We start from the raw sequence: 23,611 nt of genomic DNA on the forward strand, positions 1-23,611 counted from the left end.
TCTGAGGTCACTGAGGTACTCCTAACTATTTACTTTGTAGAATTGCCAACAAATATTTACAATAATGCCCCATATATATATATATATATTTACCAACCTCTCTCCTTAATTTGCTGTTTTCATTTTCTGCCTCTTCATTACGAAGAGCCAACTGGAATGACATAAAAGAAAGTTATTCATAAAACAAACTAAAATTAAAAGCTAGAAACAATTTCACTGTGAAAACTGTAGTAGTCAAACTTAGGAAACTGAAATAAAATTCTCCTTTCAAAAAGTCAATCCTTATCTCATGACTTCAATTCTATCTGAAATATAAATATTAAACTGATCCTTTTAGAAACTACTTAGGAATTAAATGAAGTAAACAAACACAAAAACTACAAATTTGGGGGGGGAATTTTTTTTTTACTAAGGTAATTAAAACTAATAACTGGTGTGATGATCAGTTTTTAGCTTAAGAACTGCTGTTATAGGCTAAAACCTCAAACATTTTTACTCTCTATAAACATTAACTAGGGAAATAGTAACACTTAAAAGGGTATTGGGGTTTTTTGGTAACATAGCTACACTTGTAGTACCCACTAAATGAGCAAATTGTATGATTATGATGGCAGTGAATTGTCTTTTCTCATTTGCTAGAGCCTCCACTATTCTCTCACTTTTCTTTTTCCTTCTCTCTGACCAAAGACAAGATCCCAGGTGCTCATGCCAACATGCAGCTAGACAAACCAGAATTATGAACTAGCTCCTAAGAGTGGAAACCTCTAGAAAGGACAAAAGTCATTAGTGACTATGGCTAATGGTACAGGGTGGGTCAAAAGTCACAATGTTTTAATATCTTTTGGGAAATGATTTTTTCTTCATTTTTCACCATTTATAAGATTTGAGTTTTCACACGCAACGTAAATTCATTTCCTACATATATATCCTGTAAATGATGCTATGGCATTATAAATAAAAAATAAAGGCATTAGTAAATACTGAAACCCCTTGGTGACTGTTGGCCCAGCCCGCATATATCAAGGATGTTCCCCTAACACTGTCACCCACTCTGCTTTCTTTAGGCAATGAACCAGTGTTTATAATAACTGCGAGAGGTCGGGCTTTATTCATAAACGTTTGTGGCTACCAGGAATAGTCACGACATATGAAATGAAGACGTGACCAAGGTATGGGCATGGGGTACAGGGATTCCGGGAGTTTTCTGGGATTGGCCATGTGATCTGAACTCTCCAAATGATTGGTCTACAAGTTAGCTCAATGACAGTCTCAGAGGGAAACACAGAGAGCGACAACACTTTAAGCAAATATAACCTAAAAGGGAATAAATCTTCTTCACCAAAAACAGTTAAGTTGGATAGTTAATGATCATCAAGAAAGCTACATAGCCTTTTTTCACTTGCGCGGCACTTTTAGGCTGGCAAGGAACTTTACAAATATTGTCTCATTTTATCCTCATAACATCCCTGGAAGGTATAATCCCCATTTTACCAATGAGGAAACTGAGGCAAAGCGTTTAAGCCATCTTGCCTAGAGTCCCATGGCTACCAAGTGTTTGAGGGAGAATTTGAACTCAGGTCTTCCTAACTCCAAATCCACCCAACTGTCATATATATGTATATAACATTTTTATAGAATTCCCAACATACTTAATTTTAAAATAAGAATTTTGCTAACCCTTATATTATAATAATATGCATTATCCACCCCATTTTAATAGATAAGGAAACCAAGCTTCAGAACAATTACAGAGCTACTGCCAGAGGCAGGATTCAGACTCAGCATTTCTGACTCCAAGATCAGTCTTCTTTGCATACCTTCCTATCTCTTGAGGTCAACCCCATCAAAACACCCAACTTAAATGCCAAGCAAAGCCAGACTTCAGAGAAATCTAAAGAACGTGAAGGGAAGGCTTCTTACTTGTTCATTGACTTTTTTCTCTTTTTCCATCTCTTTTTCCAAGTCCTCTAATTCTCGGTCCTTTTGCTCCAGTTGTTTTTCTAGCTGCCGAATTTCATCTCGCAAAAACCGCGTATCCCGACCTCCTGCCGACTGCTGTGCCATCTTAAAATGAAATAAAGACAGATCTGCCTGAATACAACTTATGAGAATGAAGAGTCAAATATAATGATAAGTCAGATTTCATTTGGCTAATTAATCAAAAGAACTTCAAAGCCTGGAATGAAAGAGAGTAACAAAAACATTCATTTAGAATTTTAACTTATTTCAGTGACTGCAGTTAAATTCATATTAATTTAGCAGACTTTTAATGGAACTAAATAAAGCCTTTACTTAAAAGCCACCATTTTTCAAACTGTTCTATGAAACAATCCAAATTAGTTTCATGAAAAAAAGAAGTCACAATGGCAGATGAGCATATGCTACAAATCTGTATGCTTTACAATCTGTTTCTCTGAGTAATCACCAAACTGGTCACACCCAATTACTGGGCCCAAAGAGTGATTCTCCAGTCTAGAATCAATCACTATCTATGCTCACTTCTCGCTCAGCCAACTATGTAGGGGCTAACACAATTCTGTTTACAACGAAGGTTTCTGCCTCAAAAGAGACCAACTGCTAATTATGAATACAGTGAGATTTCCCAGTCAAAATCAAGAATAACAGGTTTCATGTTAATGATGTTAATGATTAAGATGTAATATCACATGATTCATGGTAGACATACCTCAAGCTCATTTTCCAGCTTCATTACTTTAGTTTTTAACTGATTTTCTGTTGAAAGAAACCAAAACAAATATTTCACTTCATTGAATTTAACAAGGAATACATTTTAAAATCTTTCCCTAATCACCAAAAAAATGGTTTTTTTTCAATCAGATGAGTTGATCAGATAATAGAGAAAAAGTCCCTAATATGAGTTAGCAACATAGTAGGTACTCAGCCACAATGCTCTGACAAATGACATGCATATTTTCTAACATGTATTAAGCCAATTCTTTGTTGAGTATGGGAAATCAATTCCTTCCTCATCATTCAAAGCTTCATTATTCATTTTAAACTTTTTTACCAGGTACTTACCAAATTTGGCCTGTTCCTCTCCAGCTTTTTCTACTTCTTCTAAAGCTAATTCCACTTCTTGGGCTTTCATCTAAACACAATAAATGGGATGTAATATGATTTGTTATCCACTTTAGGGGGACTGGTTGGAATCCCCTTTGACACTTTTCTCCAACCCCATAACTGATAAGTTACTACCAAGCTGCAGAGAATCCCTTTATTAATACTGCTCAGATCCACCAGATCCTTTTCTATTCAAACAATTACATCTCTCTACTTCTCAACAGTTCCAGCCAGGTCACTGCAGGAGCCTCCAAACTGCTCTATCTGCCTCCTGTCATAATCATCTCATCCTGATCTAGATAAATGTACCAGAATAGGCTAACGTCTCATGGGTAGTATCTGCTTTTCTGACACCGGAGGGGCTTCCACAACAAAAATGGATCCGAGCAAAAGAGAAATTTTCCTGGCAGGATAAGTAGGTGGGGAAGAGAACTCTCTGTTCAAGGACCAAGCAAACTTTTCCTAAACTTCCTGGACCACTGTAAGTGCAACCGATGACAGCCAGTCAGCAAAGTTCCATTGAAATTTTGCATGATTTTGCCTCCAATGTCAGGGAATATTGAGGGACAGTTTACAGGCCCTCTCAACAGCACTGAATGTTTCTGTCAGGCTCTTACTTAAGACCTTACTACAAAGAAAGTGCTGATACTGTGAGAAGATTTACACAGGTCACAACAGGCCATAATTAAATATCTTTTTCTTCTCACCGGGCCTGGAGCCATGGACCAGGACAGGTTTTATCAACTTTCTATTTGGCAGGTGGCTAGAAGACTATGGCTAAGCCTCCTATACAGTGAAGTGTGCCTCTACCCTCTTCTGCACTGTCCTTCATTCTCTCTTCCCCCCTCCCCCACCCCGGGGCAATGAGGGTTAAGTGACTTGCCCAGGGTCACACAGCTAGTAAGTGCCAAGTGTCTGAGGCTGAATTTGAACTCAGGTCCTCCTGAATCCAGGGCTGGTGCTTTATCCACTGCACCACCTAGCCCTCCAGCAGTCTCCTTCAGTCTCAATCAATCAACAAGCAACTATTTATCACTTACTATTTACAAGGTACTGTGTTAGGTATATGAAGAATGGTAAAAAAAACAAAAACAGCCCGTTTTTCAAGGAGCTGACATTTTAACCCGAGAGACATGCAGACTACTTAATTAGAAACTCTCTACACACACACACACACACACACACACACACACACACACACACACACACACACACACACACACACACACAGTAAATGGGAGGCAATCTCAAAGTGAAGGGGTGGGGGGCGGCTTGGGGCGTGGAATTACAGGAAAGGCCTCTTGCCAAAGGTGGGATTTGACAGGAGTCTCAAAAGAAGCCAGGGAATCCAGTAGGCTGAAGTGAGAGGGGAAGTATTCCAGGTATGGTGAACAGCCAGTGAAAAGACAGAGGAAGAATAGCAAGAATGTCAGTATTGGGGGTAGCTAGGTGGCACAGTGAATAAAACTCCAGCCCTGGATTCAGGAGTACCTGAGTTCAAATCCAGCCTCAGACACTTGACACTTACTAGCTGTGTGACCCTGGGCAAGTCACTTAACCCCCTTTGCCCCGTAAAAAACAAACAAACAAAAAACAAAAACACAAAAAAAAAGAATGTCAGTATTGCTGGCTTAGATTATATGGAGGAAAGCAGAGTATAAGAAGACAGGCAAGGGAGGGAGGGGCCAGGCTGGGAAGTGTTTTAATGCCAAATAGAAAATTTTCATCTTTCTCCTTTCTTTTCATCCTGTTTCGAGCTGAACTGTGAAATCACGAATCACTGTATAAACCTGGCCCCTGGGAGTTAAGGATTTATAATTTGATTCTTTCCCCTTTGTAGAATTGTACATCAGTATTTTAGAGTTTGTAATAGAAATTACATTATCCATTCATTGAAGTTATTATTAGCTGATGTGAACAAACTGTAATGCAGTAGAAATTATCCTAGAAGCAATCCTCATTAAATGCCTCTGTCTTCTGAGAAGGGTGTGTGTGTGTGTGTGTGTGTGTGAGAGAGAGAGAGAGAGAGAGAGAGAGAGAGAGAGAGAGAGAGGGAGGGAGGATGGGGCAGAGAAAGGGAGAGAAGGACAGAGAGACAAAGAGAAGCAGAGAAAGAGAAAGGGAGAAAGGGAGAGAGACAGAGAGAGATCTAACGCACCTTGTCTTTAAACCAAATACAAAAGACGCAAATGTACTATTTAGAAAGAGGAGCTGACCTAAAGCCAAACCCCTTCTCCAGAAGTGTTTCTCACACCAGTCTCTTGTTCCTATAATCTAGTCCTGGCCTACAACAGACAGATTCATCCTCCTAAAGCAGAGCTCTGAAAGATAGCATAAACCATTACAGAGTAATGACTTCCTAATTAAAGTCATCTTGTAAATTAAGGTAATTATGCCGCAATAAGAACTGAGATTTATAGAGTGTTTACAGTCTTACAACATGCTTTACAAATGTGATCTCATCTGATCCTCTCAACAACCCCGTGGGATAGGCGCTACATATGGAATAGGCCTCTGGATGGAAATTTTCTATTGATCCAGAAAATCTGGCCAAGGGCATCAGAAAACAGCAGAAAGGTTACCAGAGCTAGGAGACCTGGTTCTGAATCTTAGCTCTATATGACCTTGGGCGGGTCACTGTGATTCTGTTTCCTCAACTCTTAAGATGAATGAAGAGAATGGACCCCTGCTAACTCTAAATCTAATTATGATGTCATTTTATCCTCCTGTTCAAAAAATCTTTACAAAAGTCTTATTATGGACAGAATAAAATTTAGACAGAGATTCGGGGTCCCCAGCAATCCAGGCTCATCCTTGCTCTTGAACCTTAGAATCTGTTCCATTAGACAAGCCCAAGTGAGCCACATACTGATACCCAAACACAACAATTCTGTTCTAGGGTACGGCACTGAACACCTCCTGAACACTTTTTCTCTGTTCCTACCCACTTTCTGTAGTCCTATCCATCCAATGTAGTGTAACGGGTTGTACAGAGTACCTAGGACAAGTCTATTAGGTACCTTGTAGCCCAACCCAAGTCCTCAAGTGTTCCAGAACACAGTGACTTCTCCCCGCTCTAAATACTTGTAGCCTAACATCAATCTAACCATCAAACCCAATCAGAAAATGTTTGTACAAAGCCTTGAACAGTGCCTGGCATACAGTAGGTGCTCTATAAATCCTTACTGCCTTGCCTTCTCTTCTGTCTCTCCTTACCTACGGTACAACTCACCAGACACTTAGAGACACCTTGTATTATTACTCCTTTGATCTGTTGCTTCTCCCCAGCTAGAATGTAAATTCCCTGACCCTGTATCAGGGTCTATCAGGGTGTCTCATAACAAATAGTAATAATTAGCGTGCCTTACAATCCACAAAGCACCTTATATACATTTTCTGTGTCTGATCGGTCCTTCGCTGTCTACTTTGTCGATCGGTTGGTTCCCTCCTCTCCCACCTTCCACATGGGCATCCTGCATGTCTCTGTGCTGGCCATCTTCATTTCTCTCTCTCTCTCTCTCTCTCTCTCTCTCTCTCTGTGTCTCTGTCTCTGTCTCTCTCTCACACACACACACACACACACACACACACACACACACACACACACACACACACACACACACACACACCTTGAAGACCTCATTCAATTCTCTGGCTGGTCCAATGACCTCTTCTCCAAAGATCCCATGCAAATCTTCCACCTCCAGTACCAACTTCTCCCAAAGCTCCAATTCCATATTTGATCATCTTTTTAGTGACTATGTTCCTAGATGCTCTTCTAGAACCTGAAAATCTCATTAACTTCCCCCCCAAAAAAACCCTTTTATTTCCATGGAGACCACCAGTCTCTTAGGCACCGAGACTCAAAACCAGAGTTATCTTTCATTTTTCTTGGTCCTTCACCCCATACCTAGTCAATTGCCAAGTCCTGCTGACTCTGTCTCCACAGTGCTGTGTTTCCATTCCCTTTTCCTTGCTATTGTTGTTGACAGTTCCTCATGACCTCTCCTGGACCACGGTAATAGGTTCTTGTGAATCTGCCTGCCTCTATTATCTTCCTTCTTTGGTTTCATATCACTCAAATAAGTTTCCTAATATACTTCTCTAATTGTCACTTCTTACTCAAAAAACTTTCAATGGCTCCCTCTTGTCTCCCATTCTTGATCCTAATATTCAAAACCCACCATAATCAAACTCCAACTTATTTATGTGGCCTTTTCTTATATTACTCCCCTAACATTCTCTGGGTTCCAGATGGACTAGATTATGTTCTTCCAACCCTATCTTGCCTTCTCCTGTCTCCTGGCCTATATTCATAGTGTCCACCAGGCCAAGGATGGATTCTCCCCAAACCTATTTCTGCTGGTTAAAATCCTTCCCTTCCCTTCTGCAAAACCCTATTCAGATGTTACAAAAAGCTTCCTGGAGCCCTCCAAACGTAAGTGGATCTCTCCCACCTCAAATTTTTATATCACTTTCAAATTCTGCTATTCTGATAATGTGTACATGTGACAGTCCATGTCTCTGTCTCTGTTTCTGTCTCTTTCTCTCTCTATTCCCATTGCCTTTCAAACTTAAGCGTTTAATTAATAATGGAGTTGAGTTTTATCAATGTTTCCTAATGTAGCATAGTTTAACAATTTCCCTGAAGCCCAGTCAGGATTATTCTGCATGATACAAACCTTCATTAAAGACTGAGTAATTCGGAAAAGATGTACCACGTTTTCTTGATTTTCATCTTTTAGGTCTTTTACTTCAACCTATGTAAACAAAATGGCAACGACTGTTCATTATTCCTTTCTTTACCAAAAAAAAAAAAAAAACATTGATACTTTTATTCTTTATATATCACTCCTCCCAACTGAATCCTCTCTTGAGACAGAGAAAACCAGAACAAATAAGCAAAAATACACAACAGAATGATGGTAAGACCACATATACAGTATTCTGTTCTGGTAGTCTCTTCTTGCATGAGGAAGAAAGTATGTTTTCTTATCAGTTCGTGAGAATTATTTTCTGCATAAAACTTAAGTTCATCAAAACTAATAGTTAAAAGGGTCCTTCCGGTTCTAACAATTCAGAACTCCATGGCTTTTTAATGTCTTTTGCTTTAGCCATACCTTAGAGAGAGAAACCAGTAAATCATCTGCCAATTCTTCTTGGCGAGGCAAGTCATCTGGGTTAACTCTCCGGATCGTCTTCCAATCCAATGGCATCTTGACTTCTTTCAGCGTCTACTGACCTACAACAACAGATCCTCATCAATATGGTTCCCTAAGAGTCCCCCTTAAAGGGGTGAGCTTCCACAATATGAAAGGTAACCTTACACACAAACAAAAGAAAACAGGAAATTGGGCAAAATTCACTAAAACAAAATCAAGAGATCAGCTAGAGTTAGAAGTAGACAGGCACAGAGGAAAGAGGGCTGGATTTCAAGTCAGAAGACCTGGGTTCAAATTCTGTCTTTGTCGTTTACCATTTGCGTTATACCTTGGGTAAGTCATTTAACCTATTTGGGCTTCGATTTCTCATCTGAAAAATGACTAAGTGACTGATAAGATCTTTTCCAGCTGTAAACCCATAACCTTCTATTGTAGTTCTGTTCTTAACATCACAGCGATTTGAATAAAGAAGCCAATTAAACTTATTTTCCTAAGCTCCAAAAGGTAAAACTATAAGCAATGAGGATTATTGGCAAAGAGGTGAACTTGAAGTTATGGAAAAATTTGCTAACAACGAGAATTATAAAAACAACAATAATAATGATAACAACAACAATATAATAAGGCCACTAGGATGTAAAAATTTAGCACCTACTAAATACCTAGCAACATGTGACCAGCTAACTAGAATTACAAACCCATTATCTTTCAAGGATTAACAAACAACAAATCCCTATATTACAAAGACCTCCAAATATCCTAGAAAACCCCACCAATATGCATACTGGAACAAGAACTCTCATTACAGACCAAACTGGTGTCTCCAATAGCCCAAATAGGACACTTATTCATGGAGTAAGAAAGACCTGGGTTCAAATATGATCTCAGACATGTGCTAGCTGTGTGACCCTAGGCAAGTCACTTAACCCTTTTGCCTCAGTTTCCCTATCTGTAAAATGAGCTGGAGAAAAAAAAATGACAAACCACTCCAGTATCTGTGCCAAGAAAACCCCAAATGGGTTCACAACTAAACAACAATCCACTAAAAAGATGAAAACAAGGGGCAGCTAGATGGCTCAGTGGATAGAGCACTGGCCCTGGATTCAGGAGGACCTGAGTTCAAATCCAACCTCAGACACTTGACATTTACTAGCTGTGTGACCCTGGGCAAGTCACTTAACCCCAACTGCCTCACCAAAAAAAAAAAAAAAAAAGATGAAAACAAGATAATAATCACAATCATATCAACTCACATGTTTAAAGCACTTTAAGGTTTGCAAAGCATTTTTATATGTGATCTCAATTGGTTCCTCACAACAATCTTGTCAGGTAGGAGCTATGATTAAACCCATTTTACAGATATAAAAAAGACAGGCTCAGAGCAATAACTTGCAGGATTTAAACCCAAGTCTTCCTAACTTCAATGTTCTGCACTCCCACACGGTGCCTCTCTCCAAAGGTTGCTCCAACGGGCAGTTAAGTTTCCCTTCCCTGGAGATCTTCCAACAAAGGTTGCAAGACCCCTTGTAAGAAAAGATGTTGAGGGGCAGCTAGGTGGCGCAGTGGATAAAGCACTGGCCCTGGATTCAGGAGGACCTGAGTTCAAATATGACCTCAGACACTTGACACTAGCTGTGTGGCCCTGGGCAAGTCACTTAACCCCAACTGCTTCACCAAAAAAAAAAAAAAAAAAAGATGTTGAGAGGATTCCTTATCAAATCATTAAGCACTTATTAAGCGACACTGGGGCAGCTAGGTGGCGCAGTGGATAGAGGACGTGACTTCAAATGTCACCTCAGACACTAGCTGTGTAATCCTAGGCAAATCACTTAACCCCAATTGCCTTAAACATCCAGGGCCATCTCCAGTCGTCCTGATCTATCGCTTGTCACTGGACCCAGATGACTCTGGAGGAGTGAGGTTAGTGACCTTGCACAGCCTTCCCTCACTTAAATCTAATTCGTTGCAAGTCATGACATCACCCTGATGTCATGGTCCTCTTAGAATGAAGAACAAACAACAATAACAAGGTGCCCCTGCACGGTGCTAAAATTTGGGGCAATGACCCTCAAGGAGCTCACAGTCTAATGAGGGGGAAGGGGGAACAGCAGAAAGCAACTATGTTATACACAGCACACGCAGGATACATTGTAGCTAAGCATGGACTGAAGCCCCCTCCTCTCCCCCAACCCCTGAAGGGAGCCGGAAAGGCTTCTAGAAGAAGGTAGGATTTGGGCTGAGGTCTTGAGCCAGGGAACCAAGGTGAGGCAGGTGAGACTTCTGGGGACCAGCCAGTGTAAATACACGGAGTCCGCTTCTGATTTGGGGAGTGGGCGTCACTCGCTAATTGAGGGGGTATCTCCCTGCCCTGCCTCCCATAGCCCAGTCTATGCATCACGCTGGGCCTGGCAGCAGAAAAAGATCACAGATCTAGAGTGAGAAGCTTAATAGATGGTCCCACTGTTTTACAGAAGGGGAAACTGAGGCGCAGAGAGACTCGAGGAGATGCCTCCGCACCGCCCCCCTCCCCCAAGCTGGCTCCCAATCTGAGGTTCCATAAACTGCACCCGCCGGCGGGCGCACGGGCTCTCACATCTGGGCAGGGCGCATCTGGAGGGGGAAGGGGAGGGAGAGTCGGGGGGCTCCCCGGCGCACTGCACTGACCGGTGACTGGAGGCGGCGGTGGGGACGTCCCGCAGGGCCCCCACCCTCCTGGAGGAGGCTCGGTCCTTTCTCAGTCTGGGCCGCCGCGCCCGCGCTTCCACCGCGGGTCTACTCTGGAGAGCCGAGGCGGCGGCGGCGGCAGTGGCTGCTAGGCGACCCGATGGTCCCCACCCCGTCTCGTAGGTCTGTGCAGCGCCACCCTACTGCAACCCCGGGTCAGCCCAGAGTCCCGGATGCGGAGCGCTGAACTAGCCTACATTTCACGACTGCGGGGCGATGCTTTACGGCTCTAGTCCGAAGCGAGGCTTCAACACCACTGGAGGGGGACGGGAGATGAAGTGAGAACTCCGATTCCCAGGGTGCATCGCAGCCCGGAGGGGGATGCGCTGTGCTTGCCGGGAGACGTAGTCCTGAGCGAGAGCTCGGAGCTGGGCAGTTCCCGGCGTGCAGTGCGCCGGGTCTGGGGAGTCTGAGAAGCGTCTCTGGCGCGTCTCTCGTAGCGCTCGCTCGCAGCGGGGCGTGGAGGAGGTTCCCCCGGGACTGGCGTCCGGAGAGGGCTTCTCGGCGTCTCGTCTGCCCCTGCATGGAGAACGGGTAAGGAGCGGCTGGCGCCGAGCTAAGGGGCGCAGGGCCGGGCGGTCGCCCCTTCTCCCTGCCTAACCGCGGCCTCCTCCTCTCTTTCATTCCCCTCCAAGGTTTGGGGGGGGGGGGAAGCGCCCCACCCTATCCCACCCCACCCCCCACGCCCCGGGCCCTTGCTGACTGTTGTCTGGGCGGGTCCAGAAAACTTTCTCCTGCCTCAACTAATTGGGCGAGGAAATGGGGCCACCTGGTGGAGAGGGGGGGAGGGGAGAAGAAAGCACCCCGCCACCCCCTCCTCAGTCCGTCGCCTCCTCTCTGCCCGCACCCCTCGCTGCAGGTCCCCTGGAGGAACGGACTCGGTGCGTGTGACATAGCGAATTAGAGGCAGCGAGACCTGGGTTCGAGTCTCCTTCCTAGCCCGTGCCCCTGGGCAGGGCCGATCCGGAGAGGATTCCTTAAGCTCTTACTGTGCGCTAGTCAAGAGCTGGGGTACAGACTATAACGGCTAGCATGTATATGGTGCCTACTGTGTGCAAGGCTTTGTAGAAGTTTAGTGCTAAAATAAAAAAATAATAGCAGCTGTCATTTACATAGTGCCTGCCTTGTTTTACTGGTTAACTACATGAGTTAACTCGGGGAGTGAAGATTGGGGAAGGAGAGCAGCCCGTGCGTGGATTGGACAGACTACTTTTAGGCAGGGACACCCGAGCTGAGCTCTGAGGGAAGCTAGGGTTTCTGTGAAGGTGAGGACATGCTTTCAAGACTTGAGGGGGAAGAGCCTTTGCAAAGACTTGGAGGCAAGAAATTGAGCTTCTCATCCAAAAAACAGCAAGCCAGATAGTTTGACTGGACTGTAGACCTTGTGAAGGAGAGTAAAGTGTGGTAAGTCTAGAAAATTAGACTGGAACCGTATTATGAAGTATTTTAAAGGCAAAAATGAGGTTTGAGTGCTTTTGGGGGGGGAGGGGGTTGTTAGTATTTTTGGTTTTCTTGATTCAGGCAAGAGGGAGTCACTGGAGCTTCTTGAGCAAGAGAATGACACGGATACACTTAATGTTTTAAACAGCTTTGGAGAAGGGAAGACTATTGCCAGTAGTCCAGTCAGCTGGCAGAGAAGTGAGGAGAGCCTGAATTAGGCGGGTAGCCATGTGAGTGGAAAGAAGGGAATGGATGGAAGATGTGTTTTGGCTGTAGCAGTGACAAGAATTGGCAGCTCATTGGATGTGTTAGAAAAGAAAGAGTTGAAGACAACTCCAGAGTTACAAGCTGGAGTGCCTAGAAGGATAGCTGTACCCTAAAACAGAAATGGGCAACTTAGAAAAAGAAGATAACGAGGGTTGTTTTGGACATGATGAATTTAAGGGGCCTCTAGGGGTGTCCTAGGGGGGTACTGGGGTTGTGTAAATAAAAGGATAGAAATAAAATCTGTAAGTCATCAGCATAGAGGTGATAATTAAACTCATGGAAGCTGGTGAGATCAACAGGAGAGTGCAGAGAAAGAGTGCCCTGAGATATATGGAGGCAGAGGAGGTGGGAGAAGCATGATGATCCTGCAAGAGAGACTGAGGGTAGGCCAGACTCTGAAAGGAGCTGGAGCCTCAAAACCATTTGTTCAGTCCTAATTCTTAGGCAATCATTTTCATCAGAGAGCTTTTGTACCTACCTCCTTTTCCATTTGGCCAATTTGGCTTTTCAAGCTGTTGACTTTCTTCTCACTTCTTTCCTGCATCACCTTCGTTTCTCTTTTCATTTTTTCCTCTATCTCTCTAACTTCAAAGTCCTTTTTGAGCACCTCTGTGGCCTGAGACCAATTCTTATTTTTCTTGGAAGCTTTAGATATAAGGGCCCTGACATTGACATCTTCCTCTGAGGGTGCACCTCAATCTTCCTTGTTACTGAAGAAACTTTCTGTGGTCCTCACCTTTCTCTGTCTGCTCATCTTGCCTTTCTTTTACTTGACTTTTAGCACCTTAAAGTGGGGCACTGTTTACAGGCTGCAGTATCCCAAGCTACAGAAGGTCCCAGGTGGTATGATTTAAAGAGGAGCAGGTTCTTCACTCACCTGGTCTGGTCCACAGATGACCCCAGACCACCTTGCTAATCAACCAGCTTTGTGTGTTGTGGTTGTCAGCTCCAACAAACCTGTGCCCCTCCCCCACCTGGGCCACTGGTACTCAAGCCTACCTCCTGGTTCCCAGCAAGGGTGAAAAACCCAAGTTCTGCCTCAGCACCAGCATAGACCCCTGTAATCTCCCCCCTGCCAAGGGCCCAGCCTTCTCACCAGACTGTGAGCTTAATACCAAATGACACTGGCACTGCAGCTGATTCAGAGGCTCTGGGGGGGTGGGGTCTCTTTCTTTGGTGAGGCCTTCCTGGGACTGGATCTGTGTCAGGGTGACTGTGGGGTTGGACTCCACTCCTGTCTCAGCACAGCAGCTCCCTCCTTATGACCTTCCAAGCCGTTCTTGGTTGGAAGATGATTTCAGCACATTCTTCTGTGGGTTTTGCTGCTCCAAGAATTGTCCTATGGCATTATTTGGATGTTTTTTAGAGCGATCTGAGAGCTCACTGTTTTTCCTCTGCCATCTTGGCTCTGCCCCAGGAAGAGGAGCCTCAAAACCAAAGAAGGAAGAAGATGGTTGTCAAGAGTGTCATGCAGGGGCAGCTAGGTGGCCCAGTGGATAGAGCACCGGCCCTGGTCAGGAGGACCAGAGTTCAAATCTGGCTTCAGACACTTGACACTTACTAGCTGTGTGATCCTAGACAAGTCACTTAACCCCAATTGCCTCACCAAAAAAAAATATATATATATATATATATATATATATAAATAAAAACAGTGTCATGCGGAGAGAATGAGGACTGAGAAAAGGCTATGAGAGTTGGCAATTACTACAGAGAGAGAATGTAGGCAAATGAATATAGGCATTCTTTTCTAGGAGTCTTGATTTGAAGGGGAGGAGAGAATAGCATGCCAGCTAGGAAGGGTGGTAAAATCAAGTAAAACGTTTAAGGAGAGAGGAGGTGTAGGCCTACTCATAAGCAGTAGGAAAGGAGCCAGTGATTAAGGAGTAATAATTTAGGGAGAAAGGGGATAAGAAGGATTGAGCTCCAATTATACTAGCATATATGTATACATGACCATCAGATATGGAACACATTGAATTCCACACAGAAAGAAGGCACTGATGGTGTGAGAGACTATACTTTATAACAAATAAGGAGCTTTAAAGGATATCACGTATTGTTTGAACGCAGACTGAAGCATGCTATTTTTCACTTTCATTTTTTTTCTTTTATTCAAGTTTTCTTGTACAAAATGACTAATATGGTAATGTTTTACATAATGTACATGTATAACCCATATGTGATTGCTTACTACCTCAGGGAGGGAGGGAAGGAGGAATAAAAATTGGAACTCAAAACTATAAATAAAAATGTTTATTATTTTTTTAAATAAAGGATATCAGGAAAATGTTTAAATGAAAGACAAGGGCAGATTTCATAAAAAGGGCAAGGAATAACAATTTGACTGGAGGAAGCAAAGAAAGCCTCTAACACAGGAGCTGGGCAAGAGAGACAGGCAGGAGTGAATTATGATTTACTTCATTGAAGGGAATGTCCAAATGATCATTTGAATCTGAGTAAGTGCAGAAAACAGAGAGGGATAAGTTGTGGTGGAAAGTTTGAGGGGGGAGATAGCTTTCCCGGGGAAGAATGTCTGGCATATAGATAATCTGTCTTTATACTTGCTTTTTGGCAGGGCTGTCTTGAATTTTGTGGCTGTCATTGATAATAGAAATTCCCCTTTGAAAATAATGCTATAGGGCAGCTAGGTGGCGCAGTGGATAAAGCACCGGCCCGGATTCAGGAGGACCGGAGTTCAAAGCCAGCCTCAGACACTTGACACTTACTAGCTGTGTGACCCTGGGCAAGTCACTTAACCCTCATTGCCCTGCAAAAAAAAAAAAAGAAAGAAAGAAAAAAAAGAAAATAATGCTATATTCTTTCCAAAGTGTAATGGATTTTATTTGTTTTTAATTTATCTAAAATATACATGACCAAAAAATTAAGTCATTGATGTCATCACTGTATGCTTTAAAGGAGCATAAGACCTCCAAAGTCTAGGAAAAGGAATTGATATTTATATAGTATTTTAAAGTTCACAAGAGACTGTTAGATAGAGCTTATACCACTTGAGCTTCATAATCCTGTGAAGTGGATACTACAGCTATTATCCCTCTTTAACAGATGAGGAAACTGAGGCTCAGAGAGGTTGAGTGTCTTGTCCATGGATTAGAAGCAGAATTTCAGTCCGGATCATCCTTAGCGCAGGTCTGGCACTCTGCTGACCTAGTCTGCTTCTGCATTCCAGAAACTAGGCCTGATTATTTTAAACTGATTTTAAAAGGAATGTAAACATTATTCAGCTGTGCATTCCTTAATCTATAGTAGCATCAACTTGTTTATCAGTATAAATATTAGTCAGGGATTTAAATATTATTTGTATTGCAATGTTTTCAGTCCTTGATTTTATAGGGGAAATGAAAACAAAGCTTTTCTTAGAAATTTTGTATTTGAGGTATGTACCTAACCTGAAATTATAAGACCTGAACAAAAGTTCTAATTCCGTATGTTATTTAATCTTGGGAAATTTTGATAAAACTAACTATGAACCTTTGTCTTTATCTTCCCCCTCCTTGACTAATGTTTGAATTAAATTGAGAATTTCTGATATGATCCTTTTAAAGAAACACTTATCTTGGGGCCTCATTTCATTGTTTTACTCTTTAGGAATTCTTTATCCTGTTGAAATATTTAAACCAGAAAGACATTTCTTTACACCTCTATCTTTATTCTGTGGGAGAAACTACTTAGGTTATTTAGAAGCTATTCTTGTTCCTCTTCTGTCTCCATGTCATTGAAATTAGCACTAACCCACATTCCCATGACTAAAATAAATTATGACAGCACCTAAAATAAATACAATACACATTGCTATTATCTTTTTGATTGCCTCTTATAGAGAATGAGTTTGCTACATACAGGCCTGTACTTGTCCTTAACTGAATGAGAAATTGAAGTGATTGTTAAAATGTGAGTTGAGGAGGGAACACCCTAGGCCTTTGTAAATTGTTACAGGATAGGTAATTTGTGTAAACTTTGAAAGACCAACTAGAGTATATTATGGTTTGTACTTGAAGATGATTCTCTACATTGATTTGTTTAAACTTTTTAAGACCAATTACAGTGTATTTGTTTGTATTTGAAAATGGTTCTCTACATTTTGTAGTTTTTATTAAGTCCTTGTCTGTCATGCCTGTCAGCTATTAAGCATATTAAGCAGTGGATTTCAAAATTTAAACTATAAAACATTCAAACTTTTAATAGGAGAGGCTTGACTTTTTAATTTTTAATGACACTTTTTTCCTAAGTGACAGGAGATTTTTCCCCCTCGTGTACTTCGAGAGAGTGCTTGCCTTATAAAAAAAAAAAAAAGGATGTGGTATTGTGCCTTGGATTTGGTTTTATATATAGTTTTTATATGTTCCTGCTAACAAAGAAATTCATAGGATTCAGAGCAGAGAAGGACTTTAAAAATCATCTTAGTCCTTCCCTTTTATTTTACAGGCAAGGAAATTGAGGGGCAGATAAGTTATTGGGGAGGTGACTTGCCAAAGTAGCAAAACTAGGATTCATATTTTAGTGCTTTGATTCCAAAATCAGTATTCTTTTCACCACACCACCCTGCCTTATTTCTTTGGCAAACAGATTGTCTTCTTCTTAGTCACATCCCCTCTTCCTGGTTTCCAGAATCTCTTGCCTCCTATCTGTAGCCAGAGATTTTTATCCTTGGAGCATTGCAGGCTTTATCTCTGGTTGGTTGTTCACTGCCTCCCAGCCCAGGGATGGGAAACTAATCAATCAGATCTATTTCTGAATGAGGTGTGGCCCTGAACTCAGGTTATTTGCTAAGCTTCCATAACCCAGAGCTGCTTTAGCTGCCCTAAAGCATAGAGCTAAAAGTACTGAATCGTTATGCCCTCCCCTTTTTGCCATGACCTGAAGACAGTCTTGCCTAAGATCCCAGGTACAAGTCCAGGTTCTGTCCGTCCCTTCTCTGCCACTTTCTGTTTCCTCTTTGGAGCTTTTAGTCAAGGTCCTTAGTTTAGTATGCATATTTTGGAAGTATGATTTCCAACCCCAGGGTTCAGAAGGACTCAGTGAACTACCTTGATAGTTTTACTGTATTGTCCCTGCCTTCCTTTCCCTCCAGTGGCTTAAGTTAAGCCACACAGTCTCTCTCCGGAGACCCTTTCTTTAAAATGTCAAATAAAAGAAGCTATAAACTGGCTGGTCTGATTCCTTCTGCAAAGTCCTTTTAATCCTAGTAGTCGTCTTCAACATATTCTTATTATATTTCAAAGTCTGTTGATGCAAATGATTTTATAAAAAAATTTAAATTATGAGAGAAGGAAAATGATTTTCAGTATTTAATTATAGGTAATATCAAACCCTGTCCAACCAGCAGATCTTATTCTGTTGTATTCTCAGCAAACCTACTCAACCTTCAAGTTACTTCTTATGTTACTTTGACCCATTGGTGTCAAACTCAAGAATTACTTCTCTGTCTCTTAAACAGTAAGCATTTATTAAGTGCCTGTTATATGTCAGGCAGGGCACTAAGCCCTGGGATTAGAAAAAGGGGCAAAAGATGTCCTCTCCCTTCTAATGGGAGAGGCAACATCCCGAACAAATACAGAGTAATTTGTATGCAGGATAAATGGGAGATCATTAATACAGGGAAGACACTGGAATTGAGGGGGGTGTGAAGACTTCCTGTAGAAGATCAGATTTTATTTGGGATTTAGAAGAAGCCAAAGAGGTCAGTCGTTTCAGAGGAAGCCAGTAGGAGCAGGAGAGAATTCCAGGCATGGAGGGCAGCCAGAGAAGATGCCCAGACCCAGCAGATGGTCCCTCTAGAGTTCATACTGATACTTCCAAAAACTTCACACTAAAAAGGTTGGAGGTGAGGAAGGAGAAGGGTTATTTCGTTGTAATTCTTGCTAAATGTAAATCTATATTAGAACATAGAGGGGATGTTTCTGTGGGACAGGGCTACAACTAGTTGTGTATGGTAAATGGAAACTATGTCTGATGTGTATTAATATTAATGTACAACCAGGGCAGCTAGGTGGCATAGTGGATAGACACTGGCCTTGAAGTTGGGAGGACCTGAGTTTACCTCAGACACTTACTAGCTGTATGACCCTGGGCAAGTCTTAACCCAGTTGCCTTAAACATCCAGGGCTATCTCCAGTGCCCGTGGTGTCTGTCTTACCACTGGACCCAGACAGCTCTGGAGGAGTGAGTGAGCTTGGTGACCTTGCACAGCCCTCCCTCACTTAAACCCAATTCACTGAAAGTTATGACGTCACGGTCCACCTTGAGAATGAAGGACAAACAACAACAGTGTTCGGCCGCACGGCTAAGTAACTTAGTATTGTCTGCTGTCAACCAGTAACGGAAATTAGCTTAATTTTTTACTGTATTTTGAGTTATTTCTACATTTGTGCAAACCTTTTGAGAAACCTGCCCTTTTTTAAGAAAATATGCCAGTATGTTCTACAGTGTATTTGTATAATCTGTCATCATTTTACAAATTCGCTGGCAAATCCAACATTTAAGACTTGCCTTTTTTCTTTCTTTAGATACTGCTACTAAAATTAGGGCCCATCAAATGGCAGTAGATATCTTGATTCATGTGGTGTTATGCTGTAGTAGACGACAGGTGAGTATTTCAAATTTTAAAAACCTAACTTAACTGTAAAAATAGCTTAATATAGAAAATATATAAGTAGAAAATTTTTCTAAAGCAAACTTTGGTGTAATTTAGTAGCTGTCTCAAATAAGATACAGGTTATCAGACCATATCCTGTCCTTGTTCTTACTCAGCTTTCATTATAATTTTCCTTTTAAATTTATCTTGAATCTTTTCAGATTCCTTGCATCTAGGTGCTAGCAGCTTCTTACTATCTCAACCACTGTGGAATCATTTAAGATGTCCCTTTAATTAGCTTCATTCAGTCTTCCTAGCACTCTGGATTAGCTGAAAGGTCTGTCAGTCTCTTCAACACCTCTGAGGCCCATACACAAGCTAAGAGCAACAATTAACCATATACTAATTCTTAATAAAACTCACTAAATTGTAAGGTTTTCCAATCAAAAAGAGAAAATTTTCAATTTATTCTTAGGTTGGGTTTTCTCCCATTGAGCACTGAGCCGGAAATTTGTTAAATCATAATTTGCAAATTCCCTTAAGCAACCCCTGCTCCGTAGTTACACCACTTCAGATTTACAAATTTTATTCTGCAAACTCAACAGAAATTTTCTAAAACATAGTATATTTAATCCTGTGGAATGTTTTAAACAAAACTTAAACAACATTTTTGAATATAGTCTTAAACTGATTTTAAGATAGTTTTATGGCATAAATGACCAGATGACCATATTTGTGCACCCACACAGAGTTAAGTCAGTCAACCACAAAGCACAGATATTAGTTGGATTTTCATTATATGTAGATTAGGGGATGTAATGGAGAAGTTCTGTAAGTTACTGGAGAAAGGGTGACAAATATGAATTCAGTTTATCCATGATTTTGCTAGGGGGTTTTCTCTCCAATCCTAGGAAAATGGCGGGGGGAGGTCCATTTTTTTGGTTTGATGCCTAAAATAGTATAAGTAGTATGTCCATGTTTTTTTCCATGGGCCTTCATTGCACCAAATGATTTCTGCAAACTATGCAATATGAACATATTATGTAAAACTAAATGCTATTTCAGTTGCTTAACATTTCTGACATCCTGAAGATAAGCAAATAGTGTGAGAGAAAATCAGATTGTGAACCCAGAGTATCTTTCTGTTTCAAAGGAAGACACTTGAGAAAAAAGGCTAATTTTTAGGTTTTCCTTCAAAATGTGGTAGAATATCATTGTATATCCAGAGACATCCAACATTGTCTTTTCCTATAGGTTTTAAGTAGGTGGGACCCTTAAAAAAAAGGAGAAAGGAATGCCACCCCCAAGAGTGAGAGGTGCAGAGAGGTTAGGTAGGGTGGTCAAAAATAAAAACAAGGATATAGTGTTTTGTTTTGTTTTTAAACAAAACAGGATATAGGTATAAAGTGATCAGGGTTTAGCTCCATTTAGGTTCTAGCAGAGGCTGAAAACAACTTTTATTACAAGGCACTTGAGAAACTTTTTAATTTTCACCTTGTCTTTTTTCCCCTGTTACTAATAGTAAAAATCATAGAAGGGCTTACTGTAGACACAGGAGGATAAGGGAGAAGCTGAGAGCTGCTATTTCCATTCCCCTCCGCAATAAACAAATGATGAAAAAAATAAAACCCCATCCCTGCGTAGAAGGAACAGGTAATAGTAGCCAACAGGAAAAAAGGCAAGCCAGTCTTTTGGAGAGAAAAAAAAAGGGGGGTGGTAGGTGACTTGATAAATAAGACCAAGACCAAAGTATCTCTGGGAAAATCATGCCTCTTCTGTCTTAAGAAGCATTACCATCCTCATTGGACAAATCATTCATTCATAGGATTCATTGCTTTCTTTTCATTGGTGCTGCTTGTTGACTTTTGGTCTAAAGTTCAGGTATAACATTTCAGTTCTAACTGGATTCAAAGGAGAAATTGAGTGAATGGTTACATTAGGTACTATGTATTCAGAAGTATAAATAGCATTTATTGAGGATATGACTACTACACTATCTCCCTGGAAAACAGTACATAAGACTTTCATATGTTGTGGAATGCAAACAGTTTTTAGATGTGGAATCCAAGAATTCAGTGTTTCTGCCAAGCATATTCCTCATACAGCATGGTGATGTAGACTTTGCATGACATGTATCAGATTCCTCTCCATTCTTGCTTGCTTTAGTTTCTTCTATCTGCAACAGAAAGAAGTTGGTTCAAGTTTGGAAATGCACAGACCAAATCAAGAATTAAACAATCTTGGGGGCAGTGAGGTGGCACAGTGGATAGAGCACCAGCCCTGGAGTCAGGAGGACCTGAGTTCAAATATGACTTCAGACACTTGACACTTACTAGCTGTGGGACCCTGGGCAAGTCACTTAATCCCAATTGCCTCACACACACAAAAAATAATTAAACAATCTTAAAATTGCAAAGAAACTTATCCCAAAGGAGACAAACCTTGAATGAGACTAATTTTTGAAAGTTTCATTAGTTAGTTATATTCAGTAAGATTTTTTTTGTTAGCCATTTATTTCCTCAGTTCTTTTTTTCAAAATTGATGTTTTCTATATGTGCTTGATCACAAAGTCTATGAGTTTCTTTGTTTACTATAGCAAGATTACTACAATGTTGGTAAATTTTTTTCTGAAGCTCTTAACTTGCTTTCAATAAGTAGGTAAAAATTAAAAATTCCTTGCAAATTTGTAATAATCGTCTGAGTGAAGTCTGTTTTTAAACTTGATATACCAGACAACATAATTTTACAGGCAAATCAAGTTGAACAGTTTATGGTCCATAGCTTAAAGTAGGTTTGGACTTTCCCCAAAACATCTTAAAAATAAGTATTGTGTTTCAAAGTAACAACCTATCCTATGATTCCTTCCCATTCCCATAGCAATTTATTATCATGATTTCAGAATTCCTGGCAATTGATACTCTAATTACACTATCAACATTTTTTTCTTCTACTATTTGTATCTTCAGCAATGGTCTTTGAACTTGACTTTTGGGTGGACTGGCATCAGGATGGCAATGTGTGCAAATATAGTATTATGAGAGTCATTTTCCCCAAGTTTTGCTCCCTGCTTTTGTGTATAATGAAAATAACTTCACAATAGAGTAGAATTTAGCATCCTTCTGCCTTGGACCACGAGGCTTATAATAAATTTGTTTTCTCCTGTAGTGATCTTGTGTGCTGCCCTGCAATGTGATACCACTGACTCAGCTTGTGGATAACAGTGCTGTCCACAACAACACCCCTTCAGAACCTGGGGTGCCTTATTTTTTAATAACTTCATTGATGGCAGATCTTAAGCCTTTTGACAACAGTCAGAAGTCTTTTAGAGCCAGGTTTGGTGAATAAGGTGAGTGATTGCTTTATTTTGTGTTATTAGTCTGAGTGCATGATTTTACTCCTATTCAGTTTTCTTATTAGATTAATTCATCGTGCAAACCTACAAGAACCTTTTTTTTTTCTTGATTCCATCATGCAGTAATTTGCTTTTATCAGATCATAGATTGGGTTGGAAGGGACATCAGAGACCATCTTGTCCAAACTGTCCATTTTACAGGGAAGGTTACTTGCTGAAGCTAAGAGAAGGTCAATAACTAGCCTGATGCCACACAGATAGTAAGAATTAGAGCCAGGGTATGAACCCAGGCCCTCCAACTTCAAATCCAACAGGAAGGAGTCAGAGGGTGGGAATGCAGCAGCAAGGCAGCTGGCAAAAGGTAGAGAAAGAATAGCAAAACCATGGGGAAACTGTGGCAGACCTTTGCCAAATTGTAAATGTACTACATCAACAGAATTTTACTAATCTACTAGTCTGTTATCCATCCCAAAAAAGGAAATGAGGTTACTTTGGCATGATTTATTCTTAGTGAACTGAAGATAAATACAAAAGAATACCACAGACCTGCAAGAACAGCATCAAAAAGGCAGACATAGGGGGGGCAGCTAGGTGGCACAATGGATAAAGCACCAGCCCTGGAGTCAGGAGGACCTGAGTTCAAATCCAGCCTCAGACACTTGACAGCTGTGTGACCCTGGGAAAGGCACTTAACCCTCATTGCCCTGCAAAAAAAAAAAAAAAGGCAGACATAGGCAGAAACGCTAAAGACAATAAAAAGAGCTTTTTGAGTTATTTTAGGTTTAAGAAGAGAAACAAGGAAAGGATGGACCCACTACATCAAGTGAGTGGGGCAACCCTCACAGAGTCGTGTATAGGGAAGTAATTTGTAATATAGTAGGACACTATATAAATGGTGGCTGATTTTACTTTTTTTTTTGACCTGTAATATTTGAATGAGACTTTGAAACCTCAAAAACCTCCACAGCAAACCTTATACTCTTACTCTCT

The 23,611-nt window shown here is 41.1% G+C and overlaps 2 protein-coding genes across 2 annotated transcripts in view; one reads left to right on the forward strand and one right to left on the reverse strand.

The window, feature by feature from the left end:
- Positions 1–11,068, reverse strand: part of CEP290 (centrosomal protein 290) — a 95,335-nt gene extending 84,267 nt beyond the window's left edge. Inside the window, exons 1-7 of the mRNA XM_043966082.1 lie at positions 10,908–11,068; positions 8,202–8,323; positions 7,764–7,841; positions 3,040–3,109; positions 2,687–2,733; positions 1,921–2,064; positions 98–151 (exon numbers count right to left, since the gene is read on the reverse strand). Of these exons, the coding sequence (XP_043822017.1) occupies positions 98–151; positions 1,921–2,064; positions 2,687–2,733; positions 3,040–3,109; positions 7,764–7,841; positions 8,202–8,297 (489 nt within the window). The 5' untranslated portion in view covers positions 8,298–8,323; positions 10,908–11,068. The remainder of the gene's footprint in view (positions 1–97; positions 152–1,920; positions 2,065–2,686; positions 2,734–3,039; positions 3,110–7,763; positions 7,842–8,201; positions 8,324–10,907) is intronic.
- A 298-nt stretch (positions 11,069–11,366) lies between these two features.
- TMTC3 (transmembrane O-mannosyltransferase targeting cadherins 3) overlaps positions 11,367–23,611 on the forward strand; it is a 63,255-nt gene continuing 51,010 nt past the window's right edge. Inside the window, exons 1-3 of the mRNA XM_043968147.1 lie at positions 11,367–11,501; positions 19,202–19,281; positions 22,435–22,615. The gene's annotated coding sequence lies outside the window, so the exon portion shown is untranslated. The remainder of the gene's footprint in view (positions 11,502–19,201; positions 19,282–22,434; positions 22,616–23,611) is intronic.

The sequence above is a fragment of the Dromiciops gliroides genome, chromosome 5 (assembly GCF_019393635.1).
Source record: "Dromiciops gliroides isolate mDroGli1 chromosome 5, mDroGli1.pri, whole genome shotgun sequence".
Taxonomy (NCBI): Eukaryota; Metazoa; Chordata; class Mammalia; order Microbiotheria; family Microbiotheriidae; genus Dromiciops; species Dromiciops gliroides.